The sequence below is a fragment of the Galeopterus variegatus genome, unplaced genomic scaffold, assembly GCF_000696425.1.
Source record: "Galeopterus variegatus unplaced genomic scaffold, G_variegatus-3.0.2 Scaffold3215, whole genome shotgun sequence".
Taxonomy (NCBI): Eukaryota; Metazoa; Chordata; class Mammalia; order Dermoptera; family Cynocephalidae; genus Galeopterus; species Galeopterus variegatus.
In genome coordinates this window covers 225,142-244,926 of record NW_007729326.1, presented here as the reverse complement: position 1 = coordinate 244,926, position 19,785 = coordinate 225,142, and the positions used below count along the sequence as shown (strand labels likewise).

General features: G+C 37.7%; 1 protein-coding gene across 1 annotated transcript in view; it reads right to left on the bottom strand.

The window, feature by feature from the left end:
• Window positions 1-209: 209 nt before the first annotated feature.
• The window catches only part of LOC103600075 (dedicator of cytokinesis protein 10-like), a gene marked incomplete at its 3' end in the record, with an annotated part of 151,701 nt that continues 132,125 nt past the window's right edge, over window positions 210-19,785 (bottom strand). The window contains exons 17-26 of the mRNA XM_008584310.1: window positions 17,611-17,798; window positions 17,044-17,109; window positions 15,198-15,290; window positions 11,294-11,417; window positions 10,980-11,101; window positions 10,531-10,617; window positions 7,475-7,567; window positions 5,628-5,746; window positions 3,822-3,891; window positions 210-323 (exon numbers count right to left, since the gene is read on the bottom strand). Coding sequence (XP_008582532.1) covers window positions 210-323; window positions 3,822-3,891; window positions 5,628-5,746; window positions 7,475-7,567; window positions 10,531-10,617; window positions 10,980-11,101; window positions 11,294-11,417; window positions 15,198-15,290; window positions 17,044-17,109; window positions 17,611-17,798 — 1,076 coding nt within the window. The remainder of the gene's footprint in view (window positions 324-3,821; window positions 3,892-5,627; window positions 5,747-7,474; window positions 7,568-10,530; window positions 10,618-10,979; window positions 11,102-11,293; window positions 11,418-15,197; window positions 15,291-17,043; window positions 17,110-17,610; window positions 17,799-19,785) is intronic.

Here is a 19,785-nt window from a genome sequence, read left to right as displayed (position 1 = left end):
ACTGAGGGTTGCGATCCGTTGCCGGTCACGAAAAAAAGACAAAAAAGGGAAAAAAAAATATTTTCATATGCTACAGTTTCAATATGAAGCTTATGCCAGAAACTATAAGAGAAATACTCTATGAAAATCAATGACTCCTATCACCATCCACAGGAAAGAGTGATCCACCCCTAGTCCTAACAATTAAATGACCATTTTTAATTCTTTACCTTTAGGACATGCTTTATTGTTGTTGAGTCATTTGATTTCAAAAGACCAGTCACATTTTTAGCCAGTTCCTCATGTATAGTTCTCTCCTTGCATGCACTGGTCTTGAACACAAACTGAAGAAAATTCAAAAAGTAAATAAAGTTAAATGCTTTAAACAACAAAGCTTTAAGAATTATGTCACATGAATAAGTCATATTTCAAAACTATCTGCTCATGCCAGATTTTGTCATAAAACAAATGAAGGCCCAATGATAAGAGTAGTACACACCTGCTCCTAGTTAGGGCTTTTCACAGGTAGGGCCTTGCTCACCTAAGCTCCTCTTGAAACTTTTTTTTTGTAAAAATTAAGAGAATTTACAGAGAGCCACTTAGCAGGTTTAAGGAAACATTGGAGGGCTTTGACCCACCTACTTAGGACTCATTCCCCTTCTCCTTCCTTCCACTGGTAACAGGTGGCATGGTAGCAATTCTTCATCCTGAAAGGGTAGAGCACCCACTCAAATAGCCAAGTGAGGAAGCAAGTGCCTTCCAGAGGCCAGTAGGTGAGCTCCCCACAAGCCCAGGGTCTACCATCCCATGCTTAGACATAGTATCAAGGGGTTCATGAACGTTGGCCATCAGTAAGATGACAAATGCTGCTTACATTTTTTTTTTGGCAAAAGGTTGGTTTTGGCATGGTATGGTAAGCAGTAAAGAGATATTTCTTCATATCTTTTAAGAATATCAGTATCTATTTATGCCCATATATATTTCAAATACAAAATGCTTATTACTGAATTATATCTTACTTATGAGTTGGTTTTGCCCCAAGAAAGGGCATTTCTTAGTAAAATTCACAATTCAGACTTCACTATAATTGAGATTGAAGGCAGGCTCCATATATGTTTCAAATACAAAATGCTTATTACTGAATTATATCTTACTTATGAGTTGGTTTTGCCCCAAGGAAGGGCATTTCTTAGTAAAATTCACAATTCAGACTTCACTATAATTGAGATTGAAGGCAGGCAAGGGACTGGCTCACAGAAAAGGCATATTCCCTTTTGGATCTATAACCACTTCTTTGAAATTTTTAGTACATCAGCACCTAAGTTGTCCTAGTGGGGCCTGACTTCTCCAAGCTCATCCTAAAGGAGAAAGATGAAGCTAATGGATGCATGCAAGTAGCTAAAATCAAGAATAATATGGTTTTTTCCCCCTCATGGATTATGCCTCATATACGGTTAAGTCATCACCAACTATCTATCTAATCCCATGCACAGTTATTTATCCTGAAGGGCATTTCGACTCACACTGAAATATTCTTATTTTAAAATTTTGATTAGAACCCATCAATGCTACAAATCACTGTAAACCATGGCATTTAATCAGACTGACTTTAGACACACATCTTTGGAAAAGACATGGTGTATGTGTACATTTTGGATATTGTAGATGGAGTGAGTTAGCAGCATTTAGCACCACTGAACTTGAAATGGTGTTTAGTTCTCTTCTGAATAAATATAAATTACATTGAATATCACATCTTTCAAGATATCCAAGCACATTTTGGTGCCAGCCCATCAGTTTTCACTATACTCCTAGATAGGAGTCTTAATATCTATTTATATACTATAAAACAATTTTCACCACCTAAGGTAAAAACTTCAGACTATTTGGTCCAGACCATGCTGTCAACCATGCACTGCCACAGGAGTCCAATCACAGAATCATGGAGCTGGATGATCCATCCAATCTCACATCACAGAGGTTCAGAGAGGCTGACTTCTCAAGTTGACTTTTTAACCTTGACTAGAATCTAGTCTCTCACTTGCTAGTTTAGTACTCTTTCCAGAGTAAAATGCAAGTTGATTATATTCATATTTGTTTTAGTTATATGCAAATATTTTCTAAAATATCTTTAGAAGTTGTTATCAACCTGAAATTCCACATAGGTATGTTTCTGAATTTGGACCACTTCGAAGCAAGCTAAATAAGCAATCTCCGATATTATAAAATGAAATAGTCTTGTCAGGATATTTCAGATGTCCTAGTCAAAAATAAAGTCCATACATTTCCAATACATCTTTCCAAGAGCATCACAGAGAAAGAGTCTGAGATGTGAGATGCGCATAAAGAACTAGCCTTGGCTATCACAAAAATAGTTCACAAGAGCATAGGGTTCTTAATGTAACTTCCAATGATTCCATTGGAATGAGAAAAATAACCCTAGTGTTGAAATGGAGATGCCTGTGTGCAAGATGGATCAAGGAATATTTTGTTTTTCTTTTCAGTCTCTTTGGAGATTGATAGAAAATTGGGGTAAGCTTTGAGTAGGTGAAAGTTCTCCAGATGATTCTGTCAAATGGTAAATTTATAAATACTCTATAAAAGAAAACTGATGCTATCTTAAACAGAGAACAAACTAAAAAGGCATTTTTAGGTGAAGCTGGCTTTCTATAATTGGAATGTTGGTCTTATCAGGTAAAATTATACCATAGGGAAATTACTGTGAAATAACTACTTTTGGCATACAGGCTGTTTTAAGGAAGGGCACACACTCACGGTTTGGCTTCAATATTTGAGAAGATACCAAAAATTTCTGGAGGTAGAAAAATATATATATATATGAAACTAATGAAAAAAATTTCTTTACAGATGGTATCTCAGAGAGATTCAGTCCAGAATGCAATTTCTAGTTAATTCCTTTCACAGGAGCACTGGGTTGTCTTTCTTAAAACGAGTTTCTAGCACAAAGGATCCAAATTCTAGTTACCTTTCTAGACATCTGGAATATATAAGTATATGTCTATCCACATATATTAATAGAATATATTCTTTTAATTAAAAATGTTTATATTTCAAAAAGATTTAATCTATGCATAGAAAAAAAAATAGAAATTTAGGTCCTCTGTATATTACAAAGTAATTTCAGATACTCTTATGTATCTCTGGATGGGTTCTTTCTTTTCATTTAAGAAGATGGCATTTAGGTAGAAACTATGAAGTGTAAACATCATCACAAGTTCACTGGCATTAATTCACAGGCCAACTGGATATGAGAAGATAAACATCTCTGAGTGAACACTTGACACAGGACGCTGGAAGAGGCAGTGCACACCGATGGATGGGCAAGTGGGTCATGCCAGAAGATAAAGGACTTAACATACCAGAAGCAGGTACAAATATACAGTAACTGGGAAAATGAAATAATGCCTGAGAAAACAATAAAAAGAGCTAAGAAAACATTACAGAAGAAACATACAGCATTCAACAAACCAGTAGAAAACGTCTGCCTTAAATTAACACAGGAATTTCATTTATTTGTAATGCTGAATTCAAAAGGACAATAGTTTCGTTTTCTCCTCTATCATTTTCTTTCCTCTCTCTCCCTATATAAATATGCATTTGAATAAGTACACATTATTTATACATTTATACATTTAAAAAATATACCTAGTCCATTAAAGCAAAGAGATGAAATTCTAAGTAGCTAAGGAGAATTCTTGATATTACTGTGGCGGGTGCTGTCCAGCTAAGGGGAGCAAACTTCCCACTTATTGAAGACAGGAAATGAGACAAGCCACACAGCACAAGGGGATATGACCAGTGTCCAAGTGGTGATTTCATACCTTAATGTAGGACTGGACGGAGTGGTCTAGCTGCTCCTCATGGCACTTGGCCACAATGTCAGTCAGAACCCTGGAAAAGCAAAGCTGTTCAGTGGCCTTTCTGCAGATGGCAGAAAAATGCTACTTTACTTTGTCATTGAAGTGCTTGATATACTGGGTATCTATTAGTTACTGAATAAATGGATTTCAGACTCCCCCCTTCCCCTGCTCACCCCTTGGTTCTGGGCATTTAATATCTGTAATCCCTTTTGGTCATTCCCAACCTTGAAACTTCTGAACACTAAGATATAAGTAAGATTTTATGGCTGTAATATCATAGTGGAGACTTGTTGCTGAAGTTGAAGGTGCTCATTAAGGCCTGTGCATTTGATGATATCATCTTCTTGGAAAAGGGATTATTTTCAGCACCTAATTAAAACTTAAGATGTTTAGCCTCTAATTAATTACCATATTCCATTTTGAAAGGGCTTGCCTTCCAACCTATAGGCATTATATATACTTTTGGAAAAAGTAATTAGCTTAAGATGCAGTTGCTTTTCCCCCCTTGGCTGGGTTAGAGTTTCTAGCAGCAGGAGTGGTGTGAGTTGATTTTTTCACATTGAAACTACCAGTTGCTCCATGGCTACAGTACTTAGAAATATCTTAGAATTTTGACAGATCTATCAGCTGCAATATTTAGGAGTCTTGCCAACGCAGACACATATATTCATGCCCAAAGAGCATCACTTGAAGGCACAGTTGGGGACTTTTAACTTGGATGCAGAACTGGCTGGTTGTGGAACTGTTAGAGATACTTTAACTTTCCAGAACTTCAGGGCTCTACTTTAAAAACTAGGCTAAAAATCCTCATTTTGAAAGAGGGCAATAATATGCTTATGAGTCAGGAAGATACTGTAAACATTTCAATGCCAAGAGTAGTTTTTTTTCCAGAATTCTATGCCTAATCTTTTTTTAAGCGAACATCAGGAATATATGACTCAATAATTAATTCAAAACACTATCTCTATAAATAGAAAAATGTGATTTCCGAAGTCACCAGCCAGATTAGTGATGCTGGAACAATGTAGCATAGCAAAATTTAAAGTGAGAACAGTTAAAACAATTTTTTTAGTATTTAAAAAAGTTCTTATGAGAATGTGAAATGGTACAGCCATTCTGGAAAACCGTTTGGTAGTTTCTTAAAAATCAAACATTAAACTACCATATTATCCAGCAACTGCACTCCTGGGCATTTATCTCAGAGAAATGAAGACTTATGTTTACATGAAACTTGTGCATGAATGTTTATAGCAGCTTTATTCCTAATAGCCCAAACCTGGGAACCATCCAGATGTCCTTCAATAGGTGAACTGTTAAAAATGCTATGGTACATCTATATCACAGAATGCTACTCAGCAATTAAAAGGAACAAACTATTGATAGACTCAGCAACCTGGATGACTCTCCAGAGAATTATGCTGAGTGAAAAAATCCAATCACAAAAGGTCACATTCTGTATGATTCCATCGACGTATGGAAGATGTCAGCAGAGTAAACTGGGTAAAGCGTTCATGGGATCTCTCTGTGTTATGTCTTTCAACTGCATGTGAATCTACAATGATCTCAAAATAAAAAGTTTAATAGAAAAAACACCAAGAAGAAGTTTAAAAAATAGGTCAAAAACTTAACTAATGATAATAGTAGGAGATTAGAAGGTAAAGATTCAAGAGTGAGAAATACTTAAATTAGAGCGTGTTCAGTTACAATCAAAGTTTTGCAAAACCACAGAAGATAAAATCTCTTTTCCCAAGGTTGTGCTGTGGATACCTGGTGACAGCTGTACTTATTTCATCTTCCTCATTCTGTACCAGAACCTTGAAGAGCTGATTCAAGATTATAGGGAGAAAACTCATGATTGCATGAATCTTTTCCACATTCAATAAATTCTGTAGCAAATTGGCAGAAAAAAGATATGGATTAAATTTAAAGCACATTCTGGATTAAAGACTTAAATTTAAAGTAAGACCTGAAAAATGTAAAACTACTAGAAGAAAACATAGGGGGAAAACTCCATGACATTAGTCTAGACAATAATTTTTTGGCTATGACCCCAAAAGTATAGGCAACAAAAGTAAAAACTGACCAATGACATTACATCAAACTAAAAAGCTTCTGCACAGCCAAGGAAACAATCAACAGAGTAGAGAGAAAATCTATGGAATGGGAGAAAACATTTGCAAACCATACATCTGATAAGAGGTTAATATCCAAAATACACAAGGAACTCAATTCAATAGCAAGAAAACCAATTAAAAAATAGGCAAAGGACCTGAATAGATGTTTCTCAAAAGAAGACATACAAAAGGTGAATAGGTCTATGAAAAAGTGGTCAAAATCACTAATTGTCAGAGAAATGCAAATTAAAACCACAGTGGGCTATCACCTCACACCTATTAGAGTGCCTATGATCAAAGAGACATAAGATAATAAGTGCCAGCGAGGATGGGGAGAAAACGGGACCCTTGCACACTGTTGGTGGGAATGTGAATTAGTATAGCCATTATGGAAAACAGTATGGAAGTTCCTCAAAAACTTAAAAATGGAACTAACACATGATCCAGCAATTTCACTAACTGGGTTTATATCTAAAGAAAACGACATCAGTCTGTTGAAGAGATAGCTGCACTCCCATGTTTACTGCAGCATTATTCACAATAGCCAAGGTAAGGAATTAACCTTAGTGTCCACCAATAGATGAATGGATAAAGAAAATGTGGAATATGTAAATAGTGTAATACTACTCAGCCTTAAAAACGAAGGAAATCCTGCCATTTGCAACAATGTGGATGAACCTGGAGGACATTACGTTAAGTGAAATGAGCTAGGCACAGAAAGATTTCACATATATGCAGAGCATAAAAAAGCTGAGCCCATTACAGTCAAGAGTATAATGGTGATTACCAGGGGCTGGGGTGTGGAGGGAAAAGGATCAGGGAGATGTTGGCCAAAGAACACAAAATTTCAGTTAGGTAGGAGGAGATCTATTATACAACATGGTGACTATTAGTTAATAATAATGTATTGTAATCTTGAAAATCATTGAGAGATTTTAAATGTTCTCACTACAATATGATAAGTCTGTGAGGTAATGCATCTGTCAATCAGTTTGATTTGGCCATTCCATAATGTGTACATATTTCAAGACATCATATTGTGTATGATAAATATATGAAATTTTTATTTGCCAACTAAAAAATAAATAAATTAGGAAAAAATAATAAAGCATGATCTATTGGTGTTTTTCAGAACTTGAATATGAATTCTGTAGCTCACCTTTTTCTGGCTTTATTCTTCATTGCATTTGGCATGGCATATAGATATGGGAGGAATGTTGCAAGGATTCTCCATTTGATCAACTCATTTAAAGTAAATGGATCTGTTTTTAAATTATTTTTATGTTGAAAAAACTGATCTTTGCTTAGTTTATAATCAACAGACAGAAACTATTTAGACATTGTGAAAAAAGCCATTTACTCTTTGAACTGATAAGATAGTTTAAAATCTTTAAAATCAATAATAATCACCTCTTAGTTTGCTACTCAGTGGACAGTGTAACGGTCTCTTTTGCCTATTTTTACCCTGAAGACCACTGATCTACTTGCATGTCATGTTACCTTACAAGAGCGAACAAAATTCGAGGTAGGTGACTGAGACATATCTTTTTCTCGTTTATGGCACTGTTGGAAAAATGCATTCACATGTGGATCCTGCAACAAGCAAATTAAAAAAAAAAGTATTTATTTCTGATGACACATAAACTGTGTTGCATACAATCATTGTGATGGAAGATGAGAATTTCTGTGAAATCAGTGCCTCGATGTGCAAGTGATTTATCGGGAAGTCAGAGCAACAAAGCTTTCATTTTCAGTAGATATTCCAGCCTGTTGAAGTCTCAGCCTGAACTACAAAGCCCACGCTCTCTCCTTTCTCATTCTCTTGGGTTTTGTTGTCCTTCTCAGCCACATGACAATGGCTGGAGAATTACTTCCCTGGATGTGCTCCTTTTTTAAAAAATTTTTTTAATTTTTTAAATTTCCTTAGTTTATCTTCCCACTCCAGCTTCTTCCTTCCATAGATTTCTACCAATGTCTCTTACGTATTATTTACTTATTTATTTTTGGGGTGCTGGCTGGAATGGGGATCTGAACCCTTGACCCTGGTGTTATCAGCACCACGCTCTCCCAAGTGAGCTACTTCTTTTACATATTCCTTAACACACGTCAGAATGGGTACTGTTTAATATGCATAGGGATATTTTCAGGCTTAACATGTTTCAATTAGCCAAAAATTGGAATGTCTTTGGCTAACATGAATTAAAACTGACTCTTACCATTGCAGGCTATTTCCTGAAGAGGGAGGAACCTTGGACATTCTCTAAGTTCTGTACAGTTGGGAAATGAGATAGAGAATTTGAGTGAGGGTACACTCTCTGGATGTTTCTCTGGCATTCTAGAAAGACATCTGTGGTGTGGGCTCCTCCCAAGTCGGGGTATGTGTGTGTGATGTTTTCTGTTTCCTAGCTGGAGTTCTTTACTTGACTAGATACAACTGTTTTCCTTTTAAATATCACTTCATGGATTAGTCTATTCAGTCATAATTTAACAGAAGATGAGGGTGAGCCATGCCCTTGGCAGGCACCAGGGACAGGGCGGAGGGCAAGGCCAACCTAACCCTCTCCTCTGTGGACCTTCCACTAAGACAGGGAGGCCAGCACCACCCCATGACTGACACACGCACCTATTTATTCATAATTTGGTAAGTGCTTCAGTCAAACAGTGGGAGCCACCTGGGTGCATGGCAAGATGGCCCGGCTTTGTCTGCAGGGTCGAGGAACAGAAAAGGCCTCTTTGAGGAAGTGGTGTTTGAGCTGAGATCTAAAGGACGACTGGGAACTGCCCAAGCCAAGGAGGGGAGGGGAGGGAGAGAGGAAGAGGCTGCCTTCCCAGCTGAGGAAGGGCAATCACATCAGCACAATTGCAGCTCTTGAGGGCCCTGGGTGGACGTGGGGTGCTGGAGGGCTCCATGCAGGAGAGGGCCTGGGCGCTTGAAACTGAGGTGAATGCCAGCGTGTGGGGGGCAGAAGCAGGTGTTATGGTGAGCGAGAGAGACCTGGGCTATTTGGAGAAAGCAACTGGCAGCATGAGAAGGAGAATCTCAGGAAAAAAGGACGACTGGGAACTGCCCAAGCCAAGGAGGGGAGGGGACGGAGAGAGGAAGAGGCTGCCTTCCCAGCTGAGGAAGGGCAATCACATCAGCACAATCGCAGCTCTTGAGGGCCCTGGGTGGACGTGGGGTGCTGGAGGGCTCCATGCAGGAGAGGGCCTGGGGCGCTTGAAACTGAGGTGAATGCCAGCGTGTGGGGGGCAGAAGCAGGTGTTATGGTGAGTGAGAGAGACCTGGGCTATTTGGAGAAAGCAACTGGCAGCATGAGAAGGAGAATCTCAGGAAAGTCTGAGATATATGAGGGTACTTCAAAAAGTTTATGGAAAGATTTGTATTAACTTTTAATTCTATTTTTCCAAAAACTTTTTGAAGTACCTTTGTATAAAAACAGGTTTTGGTGGAGACTGATCATTTTGTGGAACCTGATCAGGGCTGATGGCATCAGTATAAAGATGGGTTTACGGAAGTGGAGATGAGCCCTAAATTTGATCTGAAGCACCAGGGACAATTTGATCCTACATATATGGTACCTGGATTCTTTCTTTCTTTTTTTTTTTTTGCCATCATGCATGGGCTAGACAAAGCAGCATGAAGCAAAGATTGAAAAGCAGAGACACACTGAACCTGAGATATATTTTATGTACTTGTAATAATTTGCTTTGTAGTTTATAATTGGTGCCAGAAGACTCCTCACACCCAGGTAAAATATGCTCCCTTGCAATGGAAGGGGTGAGTCTGTGGTGATTTAACAATGATAATAATTACACATGGATATAGCACTTTGCAGTTCATGAAATATTTTCACATGTAGGTTCCCGTTTTGATCCTCACCATGACTTAAGGTAGCAGAGATTTTATTGATACCCTTTTCCTGATGAGGAAATACAAACTGCAGGAAGTAAAGTGATTTGTCCAGGTAGCACTTTGCAGTTCATGAAATATTTTCACATGTAGGTTCCCGTTTTGATCCTCACCATGACTTAAGGTAGCAGAGATTGTATTGATACCCTTTTCCTGATGAGGAAATACAAACTGCAGGAAGTAAAGTGATTTGTCCAGGGTCACTGAGCAGAAATTGGCTGAGGTGACTCTCAAATTCAGTTCTGCCAACCTCATGGCCTTCCCATTAGGGGACCGCTGGGTAGGCATTGGGAGTTAGACTTAGTTTTGAGGAAGGGTTCAAAGTCTTCATCTTTAACATTTGACATTTTTCACACTTGGGTGTTGTTAGTGAAAGCAAAACATACTCTAAGGGGAGTGTCATTCTGTTAAATACACTTCTGGTGTTTTGGTCTGAAGCTTTACAGTGTCTGGGCCTAAGGGGTTAGAATATTCTATCCTGAGAGAGGCATAAAATTATGCCCCAAACATTCTTCCTTTGTAGTATTTAATCACCTGCTCTTCCAACACCTGATGTAATGATGAGCTTCATTCTCTTGTAAATACAGGAGATACCTTATGATTCTCTGTTAGAGAAGATGCTGATATTTCAGGACAATGTACTCACCTGAGTATTCACTGTTGACACGACAAATGTGGATACTTTGAAAAGCGGTTTGCCACCATCAACCCATTTAATGTCACTCCCACCATGCTGCAAAAAAGAGTTTATTACCATCACTGTGACAGTTTGAGAGCAAGAAAATAGAAATTTTATTTAGTTTATGTCAATTGGCTGTCCTGATCCATTAATCTTATATTACTCTAGAGATAAAAAAGATGCCAATCCATTTGGCCATATTAGTAGATGAGGTCTATATGATATTAGAGGATCATTAACATATGTCATTTCTGGTGGCCATTAACTAAACAAGAGATGTGGAATACTGTAAATACACTTGATTCATAATTACAATGGAATATGTATGGTCTTGATTTAGATAACAGAGAAAGAAGGTAACCTTATGCTATTTAGCTGATGTACTCTTTTCTCTTAAATTATATACTACTCAATACCTTTCCACTTGCAGTATCTTGAAAGCTTAAATAATTTGGAGGCAGACTTGTTGCTACTGGGATATTATACTCTTGAGAAGCTATCTGATCATGTTTCATCAGAGGAAGCCAAGCGTATCCAACTGTGCAAAAGAACAGCAAAGAGAAAATTTTGAGTACACACATCCACGGTAAGATGTAAAAGCAAAGCTGTTTATCATTTATGAATACAAAACTTCACTAAGAAATTCAATCATCAGAGCTTTAAACATACTCTCCAACTCAAGTCGAAGAGATGACAGGTAAAGTAACTTCAGATTATTTCGTGTCAGTACCTGATGTTTCTAGAGCCTCCTTCTTTTTGGCATTAGCTTTTGCATTTATGTCACAGGTGATGTGATAAAAAGAAAACAAAATGTGATGTTTCTCATGGAGTTGTGTTGGTAGCTCAATTTTCACCTGCAGTGAAAGAGATAGTTGGACTGAGATTAAAATCATTTGCCCAGAGTCAGGACAAGACAAAGCATAGATGCCTTAGCCTTTTAAACATTCTTTAACTGAAACCTAGGTCCATGTTTAATAGTTAGTGTTGAATGTACTGATTTAACTCTCAATAAATATCCATCTGCTAGCAGTCCTGTGTTCCCACGCTGATATTTTTACTTCTTCATTGTAATGGCTGACGATAATTTAGAATACCTACTGCTTCTCATTAGATAATTCTCATGAGATAATTTATGCTACTAGAATATAGATTCAACACACCCACTCACACATGCATAAAAACACTGACACAGACATAACTGTAGAATGTAAATAAGACACAGATTGAGGAACTATCAGCAAGGGATGGGAGTTGAGTAAACAGTACGTCCTTGCCTCCATTAGTGTGTGTGTTCATGAACCACCTGCATGAGCCTCACTTAGGAGCTCCTTAGAATCTCAGACACCACCCCAGACATAGTGAATCAGAATCTGCATTTTCATAATATCCTCAGGTGATTTGGATGCACGCTGTTGGGAAACATGGCGGTAGTAAATGATGCAACACAAGCATAGAATGTGTCCCCTCTAAAAATAACAAAAATACATGAAATGTGTTATTGTGGTAACTGAGCAGTGAGCCATTTTTGTGAAGCAGTAATGTCATAGCTCTATAAATAATGCTTCTGAATAAACATAAAACATAAAATTGATAGAGGTTAAGGATATACTTTATGAGGAGCATACTGCATATTTCTGGAAAGAAATGTTTTAAATAACCCTCTACCTTTTATAGTGCTTTCCAGCTTTCAAAGCCCTGTCACATACGTTGTCATTTGATTCCTCAGTAGCCTTGTGAAGTAGGACGGGGTAGTGGTAGGAACCAAAGCCTACTTTGTTAGGTGACTCTGAGTGACTAAGAGTGTGTAATTGTCAGTTACAGGATCTTCCAGTACAAGAACCCACATGTTGTGATGTCACTTTACACTGGAATTTCAGGATCCTGTTCAGGTAAAGCTGCATTCAGCTCAATATCAGCAACTAAGTAGTTCCCAGAATTATCAAATCAAGCAATAAGGTGATAGCCAGGCAAATTTATCTACCAGCTTATTTATTAGATGCTCTGTGAATCTAGCTAATTTACATTCACATTGTGCAAGAAAGGATTTAGGACAATAACTTTCAAAGTGTGGTTCTTGGAACGGCAGCATCAGTGTCACTTAGAAACTAGTTAGAAATGCACATTCTCAGGTTCCAAACCAGACATACTGAATCCAGAAATTTGGGATAATCTGTGTTTCAACAAGCCTTCCAGGTGATTTTGACACATAGTAAAGTTTGAGAATACCTGAATTTGGATGCTTTACAAGCTTATGTATTCTTTATATGTCAGCATGCTAACCTGGTAACAAAAGCCAACATGGATTTCAAAATACACAACAATAAACAATGCAACAGAAAGACATTTTCTTTTTTAGCCACATGGAGATCAGTAGAAATGTAACCAGTACTCAAGAAGTCCAGTTAACTAAATGTTAATACAAACATCCTTCACTCAACAAATACTGAAAATATTCACATTTTATTATAACACTGTCTTGGAAAAATTTATACCCATTTTTGCAATTCATCCAATCTTTTTTCTTTTTTTTCAATAAAGAAGAAAATAAAACCTTAGTTTTGAATCTGCACTGCAGAGATCACCTAGCTGTTCATTATATACATGCTTTCATGTGGAAAAACTCATGCCTTTTATGAGGATTTTGGGAAACACATGAGAATGAGAAAGATTAGCAGCCAGAGTTAAAAACAGTATGAACCTTTATTTTTTATTTTTTATTTTTTTGTCTTTTTGTCTTTTTTCGTGACCGGCAACAGATCGCAACCCTCAGTGTCGTGCCCGTACCGGACCGGGACCGGCAACGGGATCGCAACCCTCGGTGTTGCCCCCGCTCCTCGCTCAGCCAGTGAGCCGCCGGTCTGCACGTGGGATCCGAACCCTCGGCGGGAGCGCCGCCGCGCTTCCCAAGCGGTGCACTGCAGCAGTGTGCCACCGGGCCGGCCCCAAACCTTGATTTTTTTAAGTCATCTGTCTACAGAGAGTACACCTTTCAGATGGCCTTTGCCAAAGTGTCAACCAGTACTGCAAATATTCTGTAATGTGGTAATAGCTCTTTCCTTTAACTTTTTTTACTTTTTGTCCTGAATTTATGGGGAAAAAAATTAAGAGCATTAAATAGATATGGAAGAAGGAGATGAAGTCAGGCAGGTTGTTTCACTGGTGTTCCTCTAATTAGTTTTATAATGATTAATGTGCAACAAGACATTGTATGCAGAAAAATGGCCTTCAAAGACATCCTCCATGTTCAAATCTCCAGAATCTATGATTATGTTACCTTACATGTTAAAAGTGACTTTGCAGATGTGATTGAGTTAAGCACCATGACATGGGGAGATTATCCTGGACTTCTAAGTGAGCACAGTGTAATCACAGAGGTCCTGATGCAAGGAAGGCAGGAGAGGCAGAGTCAGAGGAGACGTGGGGACAGTGGTAGAGGTCAGAGTGCTGACATGGTTGGAAATGAGTCAGAAGCCAAAGAATATGGGCAGCTTCGAACCTAGACAAGGCAAGGACATGGATTCTCCCCCAGAACCTCTGGAAGGCATGCAGTCCTGTTGACAACTTGATTTCAGCTCTGTGATACCTACTGCAGATTTCTGACCTCCAGAACCATAAGATAACAAATGTGGGTAGTTTTTAGCCGATAAATTTTAGTAATTTGCTACAGCAGCACTGGGAAACTCATGCAGAAGGTGTCATACTTTGAATCCCAGGTATCATATCAGCAGGTTGCTTTAGTTCAGACCTTTGCTTTAAAAGGTTAGGAATTAGATTTAATCACTGTAACTCATTTGTCTGAAGCTGTTTATAATGCAAGCTGGCACGCATAAAGTAATTTACTGCTGACCCAATGACTTTTTTATATTATAAAATAAATAAATTTTCTAATATAATTTTTTTTATGTTATAACAGAGTGTTTTTTTGTGTGTGTGTTATAGCAGAGTGGTGAAGTTTCAGGCTTTGGAGTCACATGGCCTGGTTTGAATTCTGACTTTCACTTAGCGAGGTGGCCTTGGCAAAGTTGCTTGACTTCTTTCTCTGAGCCTCAGTTTCACCCTCCATAAAATAGGAAGGTTGTAATAGTATCTACTTCTCAGAACTACTGTGGGGGTTGAGATGCTGTGTGTGTGGAGTGCAGCTTGGTGTCTGGCATACAGTGGGGAGTTTGGGGAGTGAGCCAGGGCAGGGCTTGCTCTCTGCTGTGTTTAGAGATGGGGGGTTCCCGCGCCTTCAAGTTCATGCAGGTTATAAACAACAGTGCTGGCGCATATTCTAGTGCTTTGTTCTTTCCATTATGACATGAAATACTGCCACTGATTGGTAAAACTATCTAACGCAATCCTATTATACTAATCAGTACAATAAAAGAAAAAAAATTAGTTTCCCGTGAAAAGAATGATATGATAAAAACATCACATATTTAAAGGTCAATCCTATACTGAAATACATGACTTTGCAACATACTCCTGGAGCAACTGTCATTACTGTAGTTTATACGTCTTGGTGAGTACATATACGCCACAGCATGTCCTTAGTCTGAGGTGTGGTCTAGAGAGAGCGGTTATTTTTGTGCATTATCTGCCCCATCCGCCCATCTTAGGAGCTGCTGGGGGCAGTGGATACCGGCCCTTACCTCGTCTGAGAAATCCGGATTCTGGGAATGGTGCAGAACGGCTGTGTAGGCGGCTGAGGTAAAGAGGGGCGCTCCAGGTTTTCCATAAATACACTGTTTAAAAAGTTATGGGTTGAACAATTATGAGTGTCTGAAATTATCCCTGAGTGAATAAAAGGCCACAATTGTTCAATTACCAATCCCAGGATGAAGATCAACTTTTTGACAACATGCCAGGCTTAGCTGACATCTAATTAACCTTGAAACTCTCCAGCCTACTTCCCTGTGTTTATTATACAATGGGATGCTGCTGAAAAAAATCTGAAGGCTTTTCTTGATCATATAGATGTTACATCAGTGCCAAATACTGGACCAGTTCACTATCTGCCTTTTGGTTACCATGAAATAAGGGCTAACTTGGTCAAGACTGATCTCTGCATAATGGCTTCTTGGCAGGACCCATGATACCATCTCTGGTGCAGGGTTAAGGTCTTGGGAGACCACAAGGCTTGGCTGGACCCCAGCCCCTGACACACCAGCTCCCAATCACGAAGCTGAGTTAGCAGGACAGGGCTGGTTCCAGGTTCCAGCACATTGTATTACTATTCTATACCAGCCCCGAATCAGGCCAGGGGATGTGATATGGCACTTCCTAGTCATAGAGCTTAAAAGCCCCTTTTGCCCAAACCTTAGGGGTTCCCCTCTGTAGTCTGACATCAGCCTTGCTGTATCTCCGTGTGATGTTTTAGAATGCAATAAAGCAGGGGACCCACACACCTACGATTGTTCCTCTTGCCTAGAATTTTCCCCACAAAGCCACTGCTCTAACACGCCCAGTGTGTTTATCGTCTGGGCATTGCCTCTGTTTGCTTGACAGTTGCATTTCACTTTAATTTTTCTCTCCCGATGCTAATGATGTTGTGTAGCTTGGTTCCTGTGAATACTGACAGGGGCGGAAGCCTATTTTAAAGAGCTCTTTCTCTTTACTCTGCATGATTTATTCAACCACTGAAATTGATCACTGTTCTGAATAATGCTACAAACCTTCTTGGTAGCATGAATTAGAGGATACAATTTGTATCTGACTGAGTGCTCTACGAATATCTCAAATAATGCTGGGAGTTAGGTAGAAATTAGTTTAGTCCTTTATTATCTCATTCCTCTGATTCACTGAAACTGGAAAATTCTGGCAGCAGTCCCACTAAAAATAATTTCCCTCTCTATTTTTATAAGTTACTTTATGTTGTTTGAAGCCCCTAAAACAAAAACAGTATATATCAAATACGAACTCTAAAAAATGCCATCCAGTTGCAGTTTTATAGGTTAAAACAGCACAGTTCATACAGACCTCATTGTTTTATTGATCCTATTAAATCATTGGATCAACAACCAGGACTGACTTCCCAGAGCCATTTTCCAGTTCCTCGGGCACTTGGCCACATGCACCTTCCATAACTGTGAGCATCCCCCGGGCCCACTGTGTTAGCCATCAGGCCAGTATGCAGCAGCCCTTCTGCACAAAGGCCAGCTGGGATGTGCCATTTTAAATCAAGCACGCCAAATCGAGAGGAGGGCTAATCTTTGGAAAGAGCAATGTCTTCCAGAGGGGAACCTTTACATTTATTTCACATTAGAACAGCTTCCTTTTTTTCCAAATCATGAAAAGCTAAGAGAGCCACGAGACTGGCATTTCTAATAGATCCAGTTAATGATGGCTGTTAAATCAAGTACATCTCAGAAAATCTAAAATGAATGCATTAAATTTCTCCTTTCCAACCATGCTCACATAAAAAGTCCCTCACTGGTGGAAAGGACCTATGCCCCACCTTCTTTCTTTATGCTATGTTCCCCTGCTGACTTGGCTTACCTTCACGGGCTTGGCACCTTCTCCATCGGAATTTTTGAATTCAATGCACACGGTTATATTTCGTGCCTGCAATTTCAATGAGGGAAAATGGAAATTGTAATTTTCTATTAAATAACACCAAAAAAACCAATCCAAGTTCCTAAAATAAGCAGCATCTAATTAAATCTGCAAATGTATAATACCCAACATTTTCTTGTGACATTATCCATAGTGCTCAGAAATAGCAAAAGGATGTGGAGAGAGAATCTAAAAGGCAAGAAAGAGCTCATACTGAAAGGTGCAGGCATGATCCTTCCAGAGTATCATAAGAAACTAAAATAAGTGGTCTAGAACAAAATTATTTAAGGCTATTTCAGAAAAAGTTCTTAATATGTTGCAAAACTGTGCATCCTTAAGCACTTCTAAGAAGAAGCTCATCCCTGCCTCCTACAAAGACTTTTCTACAAATGGTTTTCTACTGCAAAGTCTTGGCCTATTATAATTTGCATTTGTACCTTCAAGAAACCATCTTGTATGGTCTAAATGTGGTGAAGAGAGAAGACCATATTTCACAAAATTTTATCATACCTTGTTGAAACATTTCTGGCTATCATATTTGAGGTGTTTGGGGTAAATGTAAATTTGATTTTTGTATACTCTGTAAGGACGGCAGTACTTTGTTGAATCATAAACAAATTCTTCCACCTCTACTGTGGGTTCTGGTTGAGCCATCATGTTGAAAGGCTTGACAGGGATAAACGATGATGTTACACAGTCTTAAAAAATAAGAAAATAAGAGTTTGTCATTTAATACGGTTCTTTTTAAGTGAACAATACTTAACATGTTTTAAAATAAATCCATTCAAAACAGAAAGTCCATACTTGTATACTAATTGATGTTAAGTTATGCTAACATTAGAAATCTGTTGGAGGTGGGCATAATAGATAATCAAGCTATATACTTAATACCGAAACTGATGTCTGAGAAAACTTGTGAATCTTTTAGATGGATTTATAACTATTTTCTTTTTGTACTAAGCTTCATATAAACATTAAATTTTAGCTAATGATCCTCTGAACTCACTAACCGGATACTATAAGATAATAGGTAACCCACTGACTTTGCAATAACACTATAAAAATAATACAGATATTGATATATGAGGGTACTTCAAATATTCATGGAAAAATAGAATTGAAAGGTAATACAAATCTTTCCATGAACTTTTTGAAGTGACCTTATATGACAGAACAAAATTTTATCCAAAGGATCTATTGCTGGTAGTACCAGATGGATTAATCATAATTTTTCCCTTGGAATGATTTCACAGCATGGGCCTAAAGCCCTCTCTTGCTATTAGATACCATTTATTTTATTTTTCTCTTCAGTTTTTACAGCTTTTAAAAATCTAACCTTATACAAAGAGCCTAAGAAAAAAGAAAAAAAAAGACAACTAGGAATTTATAAATCAAAACTTCTGTCTCTAAATACTTTGAAGGCTGAAATTGTGGTAGAGAGAGAGAGCAAGACTTCTACCTTCCTTTACCTCATGTAGAATATTCCTATGATTAAGAAAGCAAAATGATTATCTGTGTGTGCTTGGGAATAAGATTACAGGCTTTCTCCCACCAAAAAAAATCAATTATCATATTTTTATTATATGTTCAAATTTCTCTAATGTCCTATAATTCTTTCAAAGAGAATATTTGACTTTCTCTTTTGTTATTTTCCCTTTCTTAAGTAATAAAAGCCATGTTCCCCAAATCATCCCACCAAAAAAAATCAATTATCATATTTTTATTATATGTTCAAATTTCTCTAATGTCCTATAATTCTTTCAAAGAGAATGTTTGACTTTCTCTTTTGTTATTTTCCCTTTCTTAAGTAATAAAAGCCATGTTCCCCAAATCAGGTAGAGGAAATGGCTTAGTTTATCCTCTTCTTTTTCACACCAATCAATATAAAAATGATTTGGAGGCTTGGCTTATGTTCGAATGGTCATTGTATTTCATATTAAAATGATTTGTGGAAAATTATAGGAATGGAAAACATAATAGTGTTAATAGTAATTCACATATCCTGTGGCAATAGTTCTCTCCCTGGTTGTAGTTTATTACTGGATATTTTTATTCATTCTTTGCATCACTAAGCAAGTCACTAAAAGGCACAATCAGAAGTAACAGAACAAAACAATCTCACCGCCTAAGGAATAAATTTTGAAACTCTTATTTGTTAATAAAAATTCCTTCTGAAATTCAAATTTTTACTGACATAAACAGGACTTTTGACCATATTTTGAATAACAGAGTCTAACGATAGTTCAGTTACAAGCACTGCATGGCCACCTGGGTGACCACGTGCTGTTCAGAGCAGCCCTCTGGCAACACAGTGGGGCAGAATGAGCCTTTGTTTTGAGTAAAAGAAACCAGTAAAATATCAATTCCCCCATTACAGGTTATCGGTTTATTAATATACGTGCAGTAACTTTCCTCATGTGCAACCCCCTCTATATAGAATACAATGTAATTGTAATATGATAATACAATACAATTATCATATTAACATAATAAAATTATCATATTATAATTATATTATAATGTACTATGACATAATATAATAAATTATATTATTTAATTTGCAAATTAAACAATATAATTTAGTTTCTTGCTGGGTGCATGGTGCATACCAGATAAATGTAAGGTTATCCTGAATGTATTTCTTGTTCTGCAATAGTCATATTCTCTCTTAATTCAGAAATATCA